The sequence below is a fragment of the Sorex araneus genome, chromosome X, assembly GCF_027595985.1.
Source record: "Sorex araneus isolate mSorAra2 chromosome X, mSorAra2.pri, whole genome shotgun sequence".
Lineage (NCBI taxonomy): Eukaryota > Metazoa > Chordata > Mammalia > Eulipotyphla > Soricidae > Sorex > Sorex araneus.
In genome coordinates, this window is record NC_073313.1 from 314,709,905 (window position 1) to 314,728,256 (window position 18,352).

General features: G+C 50.4%; 2 protein-coding genes across 2 annotated transcripts in view; one reads left to right on the forward strand and one right to left on the reverse strand.

Moving 5' to 3' along the window:
• ZC3H8 (zinc finger CCCH-type containing 8) overlaps positions 1-16,562 on the forward strand; it is a 49,350-nt gene extending 32,788 nt beyond the window's left edge. The window contains exon 10 of the transcript XR_008627406.1: positions 16,431-16,562. The gene's annotated coding sequence lies outside the window, so the exon portion shown is untranslated. The remainder of the gene's footprint in view (positions 1-16,430) is intronic.
• Positions 1-18,352, reverse strand: part of FBLN7 (fibulin 7) — a 35,162-nt gene that overhangs the window by 1,892 nt on the left and 14,918 nt on the right. Inside the window, exons 3-7 of the mRNA XM_055122890.1 lie at positions 17,973-18,143; positions 10,046-10,171; positions 6,186-6,317; positions 5,438-5,575; positions 1,374-1,512 (exon numbers count right to left, since the gene is read on the reverse strand). Of these exons, the coding sequence (XP_054978865.1) occupies positions 1,374-1,512; positions 5,438-5,575; positions 6,186-6,317; positions 10,046-10,171; positions 17,973-18,143 (706 nt within the window). The remainder of the gene's footprint in view (positions 1-1,373; positions 1,513-5,437; positions 5,576-6,185; positions 6,318-10,045; positions 10,172-17,972; positions 18,144-18,352) is intronic.

Here is an 18,352-nt window from a genome sequence, read left to right on the forward strand (position 1 = left end):
AGCCCACCTGATCTCTTGCAGAGGCCAGAAGAGTGACCTCTCCCAGCCTCGGGGGACTCTGCTGTCACGTAGGCTAGAGCTCCAGGCACGTGTGGCTGGCGTGGGTGTGGTCGGGGAAGGGGTGCTCTCCCAACTGACTCTCCTGCTGCAACATGCATGTGTTGACAGGAGCTCTGGGCTACGTACAGACATGACAATGTCTCTTTCTGGCAGTGCTGGGAATTGAACCCAGGGCTCACACCTGCATGAAATGTGCCCTACCACTGACCCACATCCCCGTCCCTACTGCCGTCAGTTTGTTTGTGAGGCCATACTTGGTGGTACCCAAGGCTTACTTGTGGCTCTGTGCTTAGGGATCACTTCTGGCAGGGGTGAGTGGACCTAATGTGGCGCTGTGTCAGCTGTGTGTAAGGCAAGCACCTTACCCACTGTACTTTCTCTCTGGCCCCTATTATATTTTCACAGAAAAATGAAGTGCAACTGTCTAACACTGGTGCTGCTGCTGTTCAGACCCCAGGAGTTAGCGAGTTCCACTGCACGTAGATGTGGAGAGAGTTCCTTAAAGTGGGTAACGCTGCCTCCCCAAACCATCTCATCTTAAGAAAACTGCTTTTGCTGCTTCTATGCCTTCTCAAACGTGAAAGGCAGATCTGCCTATTCGGTGATGGGACTCATCCCGGTGATGCAGGGCAAAGAGTAACTGTAGGTGTTCATCAGGGATGTCCCCAAAGGCAGGACACTGTCCCTTCACTAGGTGAATACCGAGGAATTTGCTGGTGGTTCATACCATGAACTGCCATCTCCAGTTCCACCAAGTTTCTCCTACTTTCTAATCTGCTAAAGCCCTGAGCCCCCGCCTCAGGCAATTCAAGCATCACCGGTTCAGGCAGCAGTAATCAGTAGCTTGGGAAGTCAATTCTGAAAGACAGTTTGGGGGGTTCTTTGAGGAGGAGATATGGCACATCTCGAACAGCACATTACCCCTTCTTCGGGGGGAGCAGGAATCTTTATGTCTCAAGCTCTGATGCTACTAGGCGTCAAACCTCCTTGTATTTGCTGCCTCTAGCCGCCACCCTCAGAGGCCCTCCCTGACAGCACCATCCTGGGATGGATACAGCCCCGTCATCCTCCATGTTAGCAGAGGAGAACCTGGAGGATTCCTGTCGGGGTAAACTGGGTTATTAGGGCTCCAAGCAGAAGTGAGTTTCAAAACCAGTGAAGGGATCTGAGCTCCCGAAGCCAGACTACCAACTCCCGCCATTCACCTTTCTTTAGACAGTCATCTTCTCCCAAGAGCCTCCAGGAGAGCCCAGCCCGGCCACCCTGAAGGCCTGGCTGAGGGGGTGTGCCAGCCCCACCATGCCCATACGTACAAGGGGGACGTCTTCACATAGCTGACGTTGCTACTGCCCTCGGGACACTGTGGGCTGACGCACTGGAAGCCTCCTCCAGTGTTGATGCATGTGGTCCCGGGGGGACACACCTGCTGTGGACTCACGCACTCATCGATATCTGAAACACAGGATGGCCGGTGAGGGCAGACCACGCGCAAAGGGCCCACACTGGCGCAGGAATGTGGGCTTCCATTTATGTGGACTGCCTCAATACCCAAAGCTTGTTCTTCAGGCAGGAAACCCGGTTGCCTCTGACCATCTGCAGTCCAGCTCTTGTGTCAGTCAGCAGACCCCTGCTGGGTTCGCGCCTCCCTGGATTCTTTCCTTCCTTCCCTGAGGCTCTGTACTCTCTGCTGCTAACCATGCGACTCTCTGCTTTGCCTCTCCCAAGGGCTCTGAAGTCCCCTCCATAGCTGTTCTCATGCCCTCTAAGCTTCAGATCCGCCGTACTTTCCTCTGGGAGAGCGCACTCCTGCCCATGTGAATTGCCCGGCTGGAGGCTGTTTCCTTCCATGCATGAATAGCAACTGGGTGGGTGGGCAGATGCGTGGACGGATGGATGTATTGATGGACAAGCAGATGGGTAGATGGACACATGTGTGAACAGATGGATAGATGAACAGATGGACAGATGGGCAGGTGGAAGAAGGGGTGGATGGGTGGATGGATGGACAGAGGAATTAATGGATAGACAGAAGGATGGGCATATGGATGGACAGATGGATGGGTAGACGTATGAGTGGCAGATGGATGGTGGCTATATAGATGCCTTCTACTCTATTCCTGGTTACCTACTCCTCTGAGACCCTGCAATGGATTCTTTCGAGTCATGTACCAGCTGGGGGGGGACACAGATGTGCCTTTCTCTTAGTGTGACCCACACTTGAAGATTCAGTTCTCTCCCTAGTAGAGAATGTTAGGAGGACCGACTCGGGTTGAAAACTGCTTGCCGAAAGTAGACTATAGACTGAACATGATGGCCACTCAATACTTCTATTGCACACTACAACATCCAACAGGAGAGAGAACAAAAGGGAATGCCCTGCTTCAGAGGCAGGGTGGGGTGGTGGGGTTGGGGTGGGGGTGGGGGTGGTGGGAGGGATACTGGGAACATTGGTGGAGGAGAATGGGCACTGGTGGAGGGATATAAACAAAATGCAAACATGAAAGTTCATAAGTTTGTAACTGTACCTCACAATGATTCACTAATAAAAAAAAAAAAAAGATTCAGTTCTCTCCCAGAGACTGACTGAAACACTGGAGTTCCAGGGATGAAGTCTGGGTTAAACAACTGGAAACCCTCCTTTGTGCAGCTTGACTATCTGCTCGTGTCAAGATTGACCTATATGTGCCTCTTAATACTTGTATCTGTCCTAAGGGGCAGTGTGAATATAGGAGAGTGCTAATAATAGTTGTCATAAGAGTGAACGCAAATACGCAATAGCCCCAAATATCCTATGTACTCCTAAGTGTGTGGTGAATACCGTGGCTGTACCTGTGCCACAGAGACCAGACTGGGAATATATGTGTTCCACATGCCCACACCCTGTCTGCTGCTGATAACTGACTGTTGGAAGGGTCCTCAGCCTCCCAATCTACCAGCTGTGTCTACAACCTCCTACCTTGCATACAATCTCTTGTTGCACTGGGCCCTCTCCATGCTGCTATGGGTACAACTTGCTAGTTAGAGAAACTGACACCTCTAGACTGCATTTTCTGGTTCCCAGTGCCAGACTCCCTCCAGCATCACTAGATGTGACCCAAAAAGCTGAGGGGTAGGGGGATGTAGCCATAACTGATTTTAAACCAGTTTCTAGAGCATGTGTAGAAAACAGTACTCTGATTTTAATTTTGCTTCTCTCTTTACTAAATTCCAAATACATGTTAGCTCACATATTCCCTAGCTGCATAATGAGATGCAAATGGTATGTGTGACATACAAGCAACATGTATTTATTTCTTTTTTATTTGGGGCTGACACCCAGTGGTACTCAGGGGTTACTCCTGGCTCTGCACTCAGGAATTACTTCTGGCAGGATTGGAGGATGCTAAGGACCAAACCTGGTTCAGCTGTATGCAAGAAAAGTGCCCTACCCACTGTACTATCTTTCTGGCCCTGCAATATGTAGTTCATGTGTAACTTCAGTATCACTCAAATCCTGCTAATGTATCCATACTCCCATGCATATTCATTCCCTTTACCCAAGACCTGGTGCATGACGCTCTCCTTTGAGAATCCCACTTTTGGGTGTATACTATTACTATAATAGCGCCTTCTGCTTTTATCTACACCATCTTCTTGAATTCTTTCTCCACAGGAAGACAAGAGCCTGGACACCAGGGGGTATCAAACTAAAATCTTTTCTTTCCTATCTCTGTTAAGAGTAAGAACTTGGCCTTGCCTGGGATTCTCTGAACGTTAGATTGCAGGAACTCAGACCCAGGCTGTGCAGATCTAGTGGAACTTAGCACAATCTTAGGGCTGCCTCCGGGGGACTGTCTGTGAAGGAGCTCGCACTGTGTCTCAAGTTCTCCTCCTCTGCCTCTGACTTCCCCAGAAACTACTCTGGAAACATCAATTTGGGTTAAAACTGCTTTCACACTTTCTGGACCTAAGAGTTCCATTTTACCCTAACCTAGACTCCTCAGGGTGGTAGAGGTTAGTTCTCAGACACGTAGACGAAGTGCACGTAGGTATGGTGTGAAGAACACTGTATGGGCCAGGTAGGGTACTGGCCTGCCCTGCGCAGGAACTCACCTGAGTCCTTATCTCTGGGGCCTCCCCCAAGTCTGATTGCTGACCGCTCCACGGCATATGTGCACATGAGGCTGTCCCTGCTGTCCTTTTGTTGATTGGTTTTTTTTAGAGGGGGAGGGGCTTCTGGGTTCACACTTGGCAATGCTCAGGGGTTACTTCTGGCAGTGCTCAGGAGGCCATGCCCTACCCACTGTACTATCGCTCCAGCCCCCTCATTGACTGATTTTTTGCCACACCCAGGCACACTTTGGGGGCTATCCTCAGAGGTGCGTGGGAAACCATGTGGTGCCAGAGGTCGGACCTGGGCTTCCTGCATCCCAAGCATGTGCTCCAGACTGTCAGGCCACTCCTGGCCCTGCCTTTTAGAGGCCAATGTGCTGGTCTCTATAGGGAGCAATGTAGAGGGGCACTGTGCCAGGAGCCTACTTGTCACCTCCAGGCTGCATGGCATGATGACCAGCTGACTGTCCTGCCTTTGAGTTCAGACCTCACTGAAGGCATAGCTAAGGGAGGATGGGATCCAGTCTTGAAAAGGTACCAGAGGGGCCGGAGCGATAGCACAGTGGATAGGGCATTTGCCTTGCACACAGCCGACCCAGGTTCGATCCCCGGCATCCCATATGGTCCCCCAAGCACTGCCAGGAGTAATTCCTGAGTGCAGAGCCAGGAGTAACCCCTGAGCATCGCTGGGTGTGACCCAAAAAGCAAAAAAAAAAAAAGAAAAAGAAAAAGTACCAGAACAGGCCATTTGACACAATATTAAATAACTCATTTTTCTATTTATATGGAGGGCATTGTAGGCTGAGAGGATCTTTTGAAATATATATATATACACACATATGCATGTGCATATATATGTATATATATTATATGCATGAGTATGTATATATGTATGTATATTTGTGTGTCTATATATGTATAGTTGTATGTATATACATGTATATATACATATATGTGTGTATATGTATGTGTATTTGCATGTATATACTGAGGAGCTGGAGCAATAGTACAGCAGGTAGGGAACTTGCCTAGCACAGGACCAACCCAGGTTCAATCCCCGGCATTCCATATGGTCCTTTGGACCCCTCTAGGAGTGATCCCTGAGTTCAGAGTCAGGAGTAAGCCCTGAACACTGCCAGGTGTGACCCCAAAACCAAAAAATACATTGAGTGTATCTGAGACTTTGACGCCGTTGATACCCTTCCTCCTCCCTGTTCTGAGGTCGTGGAGTTCCCAGGAGTAGAGATGTGCTCCCCAGTTCTGCTGGCCCCTACGTGATACTGACCTTCACAGCTCTTCTCATCCCCCAGGATCCGGTACCCAGGGGGGCAGCTGCAGCGGTAGGATCCAGGGGTGTTCACGCAGGCATGCATGCAGAGCCCGAGCAGCCCCTCCTGTCCATAGAGCTCGCACTCGTTCACATCTGGGGACAGAAACGCCCAGTTTGACACCGGAAGTTAGCCTTGGTTCACAGACCCACCTGCACTCTCTGAGCCTTATCTTGGGATGAGTCAGAGGGTGCTCTGCTCTGATAAAATGATGCCTTCAGCACCCACTGGCCCGCTCCAGGTTTGAATCCCCCTCATCTGAGTTGCTTATAACTTGGGAACTTGAGAGATCAGGAGAAATTAGTACAAGTGGGTGAGTCAGTAAAGCTAAGGGCCTCGAGAGACGAGATAAGGAACGAGTCTCTGGTCCCCCCTCAGCTTCCAGCAGGCTGCATGCAGCCCCGCCTTTCAGTCTTCTCCTCGCCACCTGCCCCTGTGATTCCCGCTAGGTTTGAGGAGACAGGGGCTCCAGGCTCTTCGGAAATGAGGATGCACAGTTCAGGTGTGGACAGGCCAGGCCTGGAGTGGGGGTGAGAGCTCGCTTTCTTGCAGGGGGAGCTCAGAGCTTGCTTTCTTGCAGGGGGCGGTTAGGCATTGGGGGCGTGGAAAGGCTTGGTGCGCGGTTTGGGGGGCCGGGCACGAGCAGGGAGCGCGGTCTGGTGGCCCTGGCTTGCCTCCCACCCCGCCCAGGCCCAGCCCGCCTACCCTGGCAGACGCCGTCGCCGGCGGGGGCGCCGCTCAGGTGGAATCCCGCCTCGCAGCTGCAGTGCTGCGCGCGCTCCACCTGCGCGCAGCGGGGCGCGCGGCTGAAGGCGGGGCTGCTGGCCTCGGGGGCGGCTGCGGGGAGAAGACACACTCACTGCCCGGCCCTGGCACCCCTTTGGGGAGGGGGCTCGCCCCTTCTCGGGGCTCCCTCTGGAGTACGGAAAGGAAAGACAAGTCATTGACCACCCTTGGCGCCCGCCCCCAGGCTCCACGCACGGCGGACGGCCGCGGGCCAGGGTCACCCCGATACCCCCACCGCCCTTCACAGAGTCGCAAAAGACGTTTATTACTGAAAGACCTTTAAACGACAGCCAAATAGTAACAGGGCGTTGAAATTATGGAGTTTAAAACATCACTATTTGGGGGGGGGGGTCTTTTTTTGTCATCATTATTGGAACTTTTATAAAGTCTCTAAGTTCTGTGGTGTTGGAACACAAATCACTTTTTCTGATCATAAAAAAAAAAGTTCTTGAAAGTTTTTAAGGATTGAGGCTGGAGCGATAGCACAATGGGTAGGGCGTTTGCCTTGCACGCGGCCGACCCGGGTTCGATTCCCAGCATCCATATGGTCCCCTGAGCACCGCCAGGAGTAATTCCTGAGTGCAGAGCCAAGAGTAACCCCTGTGCATGGCCAGGTGTGACCCAAAAAGGAAAAAAAAGAAAAGTTTTGGTTTTTATTTTTGCCTTTTGGGTCACACCCAGCGATGCTCAGGGGTTACTCCTGGCTTTGCACTCAGGAATTACTCCTGGCGGTGCTTGGGGGACCATATGGGATGCCAGGGATTGAACCTGGGTCGGCCGCGTGCAAGGCAAACGCCCTACCCGCTGTGCTATCGCTCCGGCCCCAGAAAAGAAAGTTTTAAAGGATTTAGAGCACGCCTCTGCTTAGCAATTGGAGACTAGAGTACAGGAAGCACAAGAAACCAAATGATGCTCACAGGAAGTAAAACTCAGAGGACATCAGAAGCAGATTAGAAATAAATTCTTATTTTGTTTTGTTTTTTGGGGGGGCCACACACAGTGATGTTCGGGGGTTACTCCTGGTTTTGCACTCAGGAATTAATTACTTCTGGCTGTGCTCAGGGGACCATATGGGATGCCAAGAATTGAACCTAGGTTGGCAGAGTGCAGGGCAAGAGCCTTATCCACTATACTATCGCTCCAGCCCCTGAAGACATTGGAAGCAGATTTGACATTTTGGGAGGTTGGAGGAAGGGACATGGGGAGTTTCTGTTTCGTAGGGACTGTACGGGCTTTGAAGGTGAAGCATGTTTGGGAGATGGGTGGTAAGGATGTTGATTAGAACACTGATCACTATACTGATTAGCATGCTACTGACGAAAAAGGAGTCAAATGGTCAATTTTATGTCATGTATATTTTACCTCAACAGAATAAACATTATTCAACATCAAGCCAAGAGAGGCTCCTTGAAGGGGCTGGAAAGGCAGAGGCAGGGCTGATGGGAGGCAGGCTCTGGGCTGAGGGACCAGTGGGGCCAGAACCACACTGTGACTGAGCTGTATGTGGAAAGTGAGGGACACCGCTGGCAATACTCCCTCCCTCCTTCCCTTCTGGTGGGAGCTCCAGGGAGAGGCTTTATAGAAAGTGACTGCAGGGCTAAGGAATGATTTGCTGAAGCTGGGGACCGCGGGTCTTGAGGGGCTGGACAGGTTCATGTGGGTGGAAAGGAACCCATTGATTTTTTTTTTCCTATCTGTAAGTAAAGCTGCCAGGATGGTTCCACAAGGAACAAGGAGAGCTTCAGGGACTGGAGCCTTTGGGGGGCCTCTGGGCTCCCTGAGGGGCAGGCTTCTTCTGAGCAAGAACCAGCACGCTGGGGCCGGAGCGATAGCACAGCAGGTAGGGCGTTTGCCTTGCACGCGGCCGACCCGGGTTCGATCCCCAGCATCCCATATTGGTCCCCCAAGCACTGCCAGGAGCAATTCCTGAGTGCAAAGCCAGGAGTGACCCCTGAGCGTCGCTGGGTGTGACCCAAAAAGCAAAAAAAAAAAAAAAAAAAAAAAAAAAGAACCAGCACGCTGACTTACTGAGCAGAACCACATGAAGGCACAGGAGGCTGCAGCATCACTCGACACCTAGCCTCTTCCTCCTCCTCCTCCTCCTCCTCCTCCTCCTCCTCTTCATCCTCATCCCCCTCATCTTCATCCTCCTCCTCCTCCTCACTCTGCTCCTCCTCCTTCTCTTCCTCCTCCTTCTCCTCTTCCTTCTCCTCCTCCTCCTTCACCTCCTTTCCCTCCTTCTCCTCCTCCTCCTCCTCCTCTTCATCCTCATCCCCCTCATCTTCATCCTCCTCCTCCTCCTCACTCTGCTCCTCCTCCTTCTCTTCCTCCTCCTTCTCCTCTTCCTTCTCCTCCTCCTCCTTCACCTCCTTTCCCTCCTTCTCCTCCTCCTCCTCCTCATCTTGCAGAATCAGGGCTCAAATCCAGGTCTCCCTCATGGGAGGCCCACACTTCACCATTGACCCAGGGACAGTATTCAAAGCAAACCTCAGGCAGGGGTCCAAGGCCAGGGCAACAAACACTGAAAGCGACTGTTCTCCTCACTGTGTTGACCACCAATTCTCCCGCCACCCACAGAAACACCACACAAAAATCGAGACAACCAGAAAGGATGCTGCAGGCTATTCTGGCAAGGAGAGCTTTTGGGTTTCTCTTTTCCATATAAGAAATGCGTGGGGGGCTGGAGAGATAGCACAGCGGGTAGGGCGTTTGCCTTGCACGCGGCCGACCCGGGTTCAAATCCCAGCATCCCATATGGTCCCCTGAGCATGGCCAGGGGTAATTCCTGAGCGCAGAGCCAGGAGTAACCCCTGTGAATCGCCAGGTGTGACCCAAAAAGCAAAAAAAAAAAAAAAAAAAAAAAAGAAATGCGTGGGAAATTCCACCCATTCTCCAGAGTCCCGTCAGCAGATCTACTTGCCCTCTGCAAAAGCAACCACGGTTGGACGGACTCCTAGGCCTTCTGGTTTGGGCTATGCTGGGCCTTGAGCATCTCTGATAACCTCTTTAGCTGTTATATGCCTAGCTATCCAGCCCTGGAAATACCTGGGCCTACTCCAATAGCCACTGACTTATTTTGCTTTTTTTTTTTTTGGCTTTGTTTGCTTTGGGGCCACCCTGGGCAGTACTGAGGTGACTGAGCTCTGCACTCAGGAATCACTCCAGGTGGTACTAAGAGGACCACATGGGATGCCAGGGATCGAACACAGGTCAACCACATTCAAGGCAAGTGGCCTCCCCACTGTACTATTTCTCTGGTCCCTACCCACTGACTTCTCAGGATGGGTGGGAGCTGCTGAGAGGAGCGACATGCTGAGACAGTGTCCACCAAGTGAGGTGACAGCAGCGAAGAGACTTCCCACCTCAAATTCTGATCTGGGGGGCTGGAGCAATAGCACAGCGGGTAGAGAGAGCGTTTGTCTTGCACGCAGCTGACCTGGGTTTGATTCCCAGCATCCCATATGGTCCCCTGAGCACCACCAGGGGTGATTCCTGAGTACAGAGCCAGGAGTAACCCCTGTGCATCACCAGGTGTGACCCAAAAAGCAAAAAAAAAAAAAGTCAAATTCTGATCTGGGAAGTTTTCAGGCTCAGAGTCAGTCTCTGCAATCGTATATCCATCCGAAGAGCTAAAGTCGATCCCAGGTGACCACCTTGGGGAACTAGGGCGATCTGTCTGCTCTCAAGGACCCAGGGCTGAGCTCCGAGCTGGCAGCTGGGGGTGGCCCAGGAGAAGGGTTTTCTCTCCACACTCTCACAGCCCCATAGCAACTACTCACCAGTCTGGGTCTGATGCTGACAGCGACTTCCTGTCCTTCCCTGAGGACAAATGCATTTGTACTGGCTGATTCCTTCCACGCAAGTTCCGCCGTTTTGGCAGGGCTGACTGGAGCATTCGCTGATATCTAGTTAAAGAAATACTTTTCAAATACAAGGGTGTGAGTTCAAATTCATTTTTGGGGTGGGGCGGAGGTGGGGGGTGAGGTAAGTCACACCCAGCTACGTTCTTGGGCTACTTCTGGATTTGTGCTCAGAAGACCTCGACGTGGTGACGGGGGATCAAACTTGGGTCAGCCACCTGCAAGGCAAGCGCCTTATCTCCTGTCCTTGCTCTCCACAAGTTCTATTCTAAAACAACAATTGCAATAACAAAATTAGGGAATGGAGGTCGGAACCATAGTATACTTGCCTTGCACATGGCCATTCAGGGTTTGACCCCTGCACGCCGTATATCATATGGGCACTGAGCACTGCCAGGAGTGATTCCCAAGGGCAGAGCCCGGAGTAACCACTGAATGTTGCCAGGTGGATCCCAAAACCAAAACCAAAAAAATAAAGAGGACTGACTTTCTTTACATGGTAGAATGACTCTAGCTTCCCACTTCACTCTCTGCCCTTGTCACTGTCCCTTCCACAAGAGCTGGGAGGGGGGAAATGGGGAGATGTAGCCCACACTCCCTTCGGCAAGTCTCTGAATGTACTTTGGCACACCTGGAGTTCTGCCTCGAGGCGCTGTTCAATCATCAGCCATGTGGTCATTTGCAGTCTAGACAGAGGCCATGGCATGCACCTGGCTGCCTTTGAATCAGCTACACCCCCACCGCCAACAGTGCTTCTATCAGCCAACACGCAGGTAGAATTCCTTTGGAGCAAGAACCCAATTCCCAAGAGTCATGAGAGAGCGATGACCCAGCCTATCAGCATGCCCGGAGACGGAGGAATTCAACTCTTCCCAAGAATTCTCTTATGCATGACATTTCCTGTGGGACCAGAGAGGAGTTTCTCTTGATAGTGTTTAATATTAGAAAAGGAAAAGGTTCTACTTGACCGTAGACACAACAGTCCTGATGCCAAGCTTTGTCTATAGACAGATACTTAGTTACACACTTAAGCATGTATAGATTTCCCTCTCGTTATATTCCTTTGCTTTCCCATTCTTTTTTGGTACTCTCCTATTTTCCTACAATAAAGTTTAACATTTTCTAACTGGGGCTGGAGCGATAGCACAGCAGTAGGGTATTTGCCTTGCACATGGCTGACCCGGGTTTGATTCTTCCATCCCTCTCAGAGAGCCCGGCAAACTACCGAGAGTATCTCGCCCGCACGGCAGAGCCTAGCAAGCTACCCGTGGCATATTTGATATGCCAAAAACAGTAACAAGTCTCAAGATGGAGACATTACTGGCGCCCACTGGAGCAAATCAATGAGCAAAAGGATGACCGTGACAGTGATTTTCTAACTAGAAAAAATAAAACTCATCTGAAATATGTTTGTGAGGAATTCCTTCAGCACACAGCGCCCAAGCTGTGTCCACTGGAGGAGTGGCTGTCGGCTCACTGACTGGGCCACGGCCTGTGGGGAGGAAAGTTGGGGATGTCCTATCCCACGAGGCCATCGAGAGCAAGGGAAATGTCCTAAGGCTGAGGAGAACCGCAGCCCTGCACGAGAGCGGCGGGTGGAAGGGCCTCTGGTTTCCCACGAGGCCCTTCATCACTGGATGTTCTGTGGATGACGCTATGGTTTCTATCCATCACTGATGTCCCAGGGACTTCAAATGCTGCTGGCCTGGGGGAGGGTTCATAGCAGACCCCAGTGACCTCAGCCTGGAGTGCTCGCCCACCAACATGCTGCTCTCAGGGGGCCAGATTTCCAGGAATGTGTCGGGGAGGACGCAACACAAATGCCACTGTGCCTGGAAGCACGGTATCTCCCGGGGGTGAGGGGAGTCTGACCAGTTATTAGGCCGCAGGATTGAGGGCAGAATGCCAAAGAGTGGGAACATGTGTGTCTTTCATCTGGGCCTGGCGCCACAGATCCCTCCCACGGGGCCTTCTGAAGAAGGTGGTGAGCCGGGCACCCGGCTGCACCTGGCCAATATCAGTAGGGGGAGGGTAGGGGGTCACTGGCCCAACAGAAACCCACCCACTTCCCAGGATCCTATGCCCTATCTCTGTCTGGACCTTGTAGGATTTTCTAAACAGGCTTCTCGAAGACTTCTCTTCCCTTCCCCTTCCCCTTTCACCCTTCTCTTCCCCTCCCTTCCCCATCACTTCCTCTTATGTTTTCATCTAGTGTCTAGTGAACACTTCCAGGGGCCCTGAAACCAATAAGGTGTTTTACAGACACCATCTGTTTATTTCCTTATTTATTTATTGGTGGGGGTATGTCTAGAGCCACACCCAGGGGTGCTCAGGGCATACTCCTGGTTCAGCACTCAGGGATCACTTTTGGGAGAGCTTGGGGAACCTTATGGGATGTCAGAAATAGAACCTGGGTCAGCTGCATGCAAGTCCAGACCCCTCAACCTGATTTTATCTTTAATTTTCTTGTGTTCTGTCTTCTTGGTTTTTCTTTTTTCTTTTTGGGTCACAGCTGGTGAATCACAGAGGTTACTCCTGGCTTTGCACTCAGGAATTACTCCTGGCAGTGCTCAGGGGACGATATGGGATGCCGGGAATCAAACCCGGGTCGGCTGCATTCAAGGCAAACGCCCTATCTGCTGGGCTATCACTCCAGTCCTGTGTCTTCTTGTTTTTAATTTTCCATTACTTCCACCACTTGTTTTCTAAGGAGTTCTAATTTTTACTTATTCTGTCCTTTCATAAGTTTATGTCTTTCAGTTTTGTTCTTTGGGGCTAGGCCACTGTCCTCAAAGGGCTGGAGCTCAGCCTTGCCCAGATTCAGTCCTCAGCACTGTACCCCACCCCTTGCCCCCAAGGGGTACCACAAATCATAGCCCTGGACATGAGCATGGGACCATCTGGCCCTGTCGACCAAGCATCACCAGGAGTGACCCCCAAGCTCAGGGTACCCTAGTATTTCTGGGGAGGTCCCTGCAAAAATAAATGAACTAATTTATATTTTGTTTCCAACTTGTTTAGAAATATTAGGGACATATCTTTCTGGAATTTCCTCATTATAGACTTTATTCTCTGTTTTCTTACATGAATTGTTTGGAATTTAACCAGAGTTCCTTTATCTTACTCATGTTTCAGTGAATCAAGTTTCCCCACATAACTCTTCCAACAAACAGCCTGCCTCTCAGGCTCCCATTGTCGCTGTGTTCTTCAAAGCGGTTCACCCACATTCTCTCCCAGTTCTCCCTTCCCCAGCTTCACTGATCATCCTCTTACATACATTTCCACTCTTGGATTATCCTTCCACAGTCCCCTAAGTATTGGGGATTTTTCATGAAAAACTGGGGTGGATCCTAGAGACTAGATTTCTCTGGCCATGGCATTTCCTGCTTGAAAAGATGAACCCTCACCCCCAAGAAAACAGCCCTGGGGAGCTGGTACTGAGGTGGGTCCTAATTCAACTATATAATGTAAGGGAAACAGAAAGGAATCCTTTGGTTTCCAGGTAAAAAAGTCTAAGATAGTTATGATGTCAACAATGGGCTCAAAACAGAAGAGAGAGCAGGACATACACAAGACCTTCAGGAAGAAGACGAGGACCAGAGCTCAGCTAAATGACTCTGTAGGATGCAGTCAGCAATATTAAAACTATGGAAACCAACCCATTCTCTTCCACCAATAAAATTCAAAGGACTATGGGGTTGGGAGAAGGAGAAGATAATCAATTTTTAAAAAAAAATCTAAGGGGCTGGAGCAATAGCACAACAGGTAGGGCATTTGCCTTGCATGCAGCCAACCCAGGTTCTATTCCCAGCATCCCATACGGTCCCCTGAGCACCACCAGGGGTAATTCCTGAGTGCAGAGCCAGGAGTAACCCCTGTGCATCGCCGGGTGTGACCCAAAAACAAAAAAAAAACTAAGAGGGAGGGGCTGGAGTGGTAGTACAGTGAATAGGGCACTGTCCTGGCATGTGGCTAACCTGGGTTCTGTCCCTGGCATTCCATATGGTCCCCCAAGACCTGCCAGGAGTGATTCCTGAGCACAGAGCCAGGACTAAGTTCAAAACACAGCTGGATGTGATCCCAAAATACAAAATGAATGAAAAGATCTAAGAGACCTAACCAATGATAATATTTAGACCCTAGATGGATCCGAGTTCAAAGTGTGTAGAGGCAAAGTATAAGTATACAAATCACCAGATCCAGTGTGGGATGCCGACTATAACACAGTTAAAAATGTAACTGTCAAGGAGTCAGGCTGCAGGGTAGAAGGGAATCTGGGGAGATGGGCCTGGAGGTGGAAACATTGCATGCTTGAAGTCCCACTGTAAATAATCACATCAATCATGGTAGCTAAATAAAACAGAGGGGTAAATATATGAAACAAGTAGAGAAATGTTTTACCTTAAGTAGATATTAACACGTTTTCTTGAGCCCAAAAGAATAGTACAGGGGCTTAGGTCACCTGTCTTGTTTTTTTTTTTTTGCTTTTTGGGTCACACCCGGCGATGCACAGGGGTTACTCCTGGCTCTGCACTCAGGAATTACTCCTGGCGGTTGTCAGAAGACCATATGGGATACTGGGAATCGAACTCGGGTTGGCCACGTGCAAGGCAAACGCCCTACCCGCTGTGCTATCGCTCCAGCCCCAGGTCACCTGTCTTGTAAGTGTATGGTCATGAGTTCAAATCTCTAGTGTCCCCTCGTATATCCAGTGCCATCCTGGCTGCTCTGCTCTTTGCCATCCCTGGCACCATAAGGAATTTCTGGCCACACTGAACCCAGGTATGTGCAAGCACCAAAAAACAGGTACATTCCCCAGCAGTCATGTTTGCAAGCCCCAAAGTCAACGGGGTGCAAACATTAGTGAACACCTGGTCAAGTTGAGTATCACAACCTGATGGGTGATTCTCGGTGAACAGCACAGCTCAGAATGTGTGAACACCTGTGCCAGGCGTGTGGGCAAGCCCTATTCACTTCCACAAGACTGACAGCAGCAATGAAGGGAACAGGGAGAGGCGCTGGGGAGGGACTTTTTAAAAAGTGAATACCAGTAGGGGCTGGGGTGACAGTACAATGGGTAGGACATCTGCCCTTCATGTGGCCAATCTGGGTTCAATCCCTGGCACCTTGTATGGTCCCCTAGTCTGCCAGGAGTGATTCCTGAGTGCAGAGCCAGGAATAAACCCCAAACAGCACCAGGAGAAGCCTAAAATAACAAAACAAAACAAAAATGACTTGGTATTATTTATGATCATGAAAACCCTGAAACAAACAGACAAATTGTTAAAAAAAAAAGCATAGAGTATGTCTCAGGAGGAAGTGTTTCTCCATTAGTAAGTCATGATAGAGAGATTTGCTTTATGCTAACCCTGTACACAGGTTTGAAGCTTGCATATCCCTGACTGGGTAAGAGTAGGAGAGAGTTATTCACGCGAGCAGGAGTGGTGTTTCAGTGCAAGACTCTGAGGATGAGGTGCAGCTCAGGACCTGCTGGGGGTTACCTCGGCCTCCCTGTCAGGGCTGGGAGCAATGCTCAGGGGCACATGTGGTGTCAGGGATCACTCTGGTTATGTATTACATTTGTTCATTTCTTCGTCTATGCCACAGGCTCTCCTTCCACAGGTCTTTGTCCATGTTGCAACTCTTCCCTTTGATTGCATATGCCTTGTGCCACCTTACATCTGGTGGTCACATGACTAGATCTTCTTCATCCTGAGTCTCAGCCTCGGGTCACCCCCTTACAGTGATTACCCACAGGTCCTCTTCCTCATGGCATTTATTCTCAGCCTCATGTGATGTCCCTCCAAAGCACTTACTAGTCGTGGAGCCAATGTAGCTTTGTGTTTGGTTCCAGTTTGGGTTGCTTCCTCCTTACAGTGTGAACCCTGGAAAGTTGGGCAGTGTTTGGAGGCTCCCGCTGAGCCCCCAGCACTTGGTACGCTGTTTTGTACATAGGTGGTGCTCAGAGAAGACTGGTATAGTGCATTAACAGAAGTCAAGGAAGGGGAGTGAGTGAGTGAGTACTACATACACTCACATGTTATTTTTCTCATGGTGTGAAAGTAAGTCTTTATTTCTTATGCATTTTTCCTTTAGTTGTCCATGTAGTCAAAGGGACAAGGCTATGAGGAACATGAGGCTATGACTCCTCCCATTCAGAAAGCCTCAAATCTTCAAATTATGCCTTTCAGAAGAAAAAAAAAATGAGGAAAGGAAAAAAAAATGTCTATGGAGCCAAATGGGCTGCTTTCTGTTGTGGAATTCTGGAGCCTACCTGTGTAATTATGTGCCATTTCCTTTTTAGGCAAAGTTGGATTCGTCACCTTCTTTCCAAGCAATTGACTGCGGATGGAGCAAGGAGCAATGAAGATACTGCCAAGTTTTGCATTGGCGCTGGCATTCTGGAGCTTGCCTCTTCTGTAATTTAGAAATGTTTTCCTCCCCCTCATGGTAACTGCAAGACTGCAGCCTTCAGAAATGAGTTGGACGCACGCAGTCATGACTGGTAAGATCTAGAACCATGGGGGAGGAACGTTCTTCCATGGAACCTTCAGACTGCTGGAGTAAAGCCTGTGTCCTGCCCATACCCTTAATACAATCAGCACGGGAACCAAATAGCAGAGATAAGTCCTATATCTCACCTGACAAGGTTGGGAAGCCCCTTTTGAGGCTCAGATTGGACATGGCATCACTAATCAACACAGCCTTGCTGGGAGCAGAGGTGGCCACGCAGCCCTGCCTGCTCACTTGGCAGGGGGCTAAGCTCCGAGGTTGCACGTCGAAGTGATCTGCTCTATCATCACAGAAGATGATCCCTCCTCTGTCTCCCCCAGCCTACAGGAGGCTTCATGCCCAGCATCTTGAGAGCTCTGAAGTGGTCTAGCAAAAGCCCCTAAAAAGATGCCACTCTTAAGTCCCTATTTCAAAGTTCTAAGGGGCTGAGGCCATCCCTGTCAGAACAGTCAGCTGTACAGTCCCTGCTGGCACCATCCGTGGAAACCAGGACACTTTAAAGGCCTCAGTGTAGCTCAATTCTGCTGTCCAGAACCCAGAATTGGCTGCACATTTCCTGCTCATCCACCTCCCCAAATTAACTCATCTCTAGAAAGCAAAAACGTCCTATCTCAGCCTAGAGACACATAATAAGGGTCTCCCCAAGGCTGTGCTAAGCGGGTCTATCTCTGGAGGCTTTCTCTGTGTCAGTTGGACCAGTCAAACTTACATGGGCCGGAGAGATAGTATACTAGGGTTACATGTTACGTGCGCTTGCCTTACATGTTGCATGGTCCCAATCCCTGGGACCACATATGACTCCCTAGAAAGGAGCCAGGAGTAAGCCCAGAGCACAAGTCATCTGTCCCCGTCCCCCCTACCTCTGACAAACAAACAAATAAACGTACTTTTCTCTGCCTTAACTTTCTAGCTCTCCCAGTCACTTCTTTACCACTCACCTCTCATACCAAGAGTGCTGGATTCAAGTTTCTCCTCCCCCTGAAAGCTAATCATCAGAACCGAGGCAGACAGACGGGGCTGGGTATCGAGGAACATGTACACCGGGGCCTGAGCAGAGCGGGATGTATAGGTCAGCTTAGCCCAGGCAAGTTCTTCTATTGTGGGTGCAACAACCCTCCCCCACACAAACCAACACTAACCAGCTACAGGACCTAGCAAGTGAATGCAGAGAGGCAGCAGCAGGGAGGCAGGCTACTGGACTCAGCGGCATGCTCCTGCAGCCAGGGAGGGGGCATTCATCAGGCAGAAAGTCTTCGTAGGAGGGGCCCACCCTATCTGGACTCCTGCTGGGTGTGGAGGGGTGAGTCAGGGCCGTGGGCAGGAGGGACCCTACCTCTGCAGCGGGGCTGCTCCCCTGTCCAGGTGCCATTGGGAAGACACAGCACGCTGCTGGGCCCGAGCAGCTGGAAGCCAGGGTTGCAGGTGAAGTGGACTTCGTGATCCACGAAGTACTTGCTGCCAAACTTCCTGCCATCGGGAGGCGTGTGCAGAGCTGGGCAGGAAACTGCAAGGAGAAAAGGCAGAAGAGCCACTGAGACACCACTCGTGACATGACTGTCATCTGCAGGAGGCCCTCCGATGAGTGTTGGGCGTCTGCTCAGACCAGATCAGACCGCACATTTCATTTCACTTCATTTCATTTTATTTTTTCATTATTTTTAATGTGATATTTTATTTTATTTCACTTTTTAAAAATTGTAATAAAATGTTTCA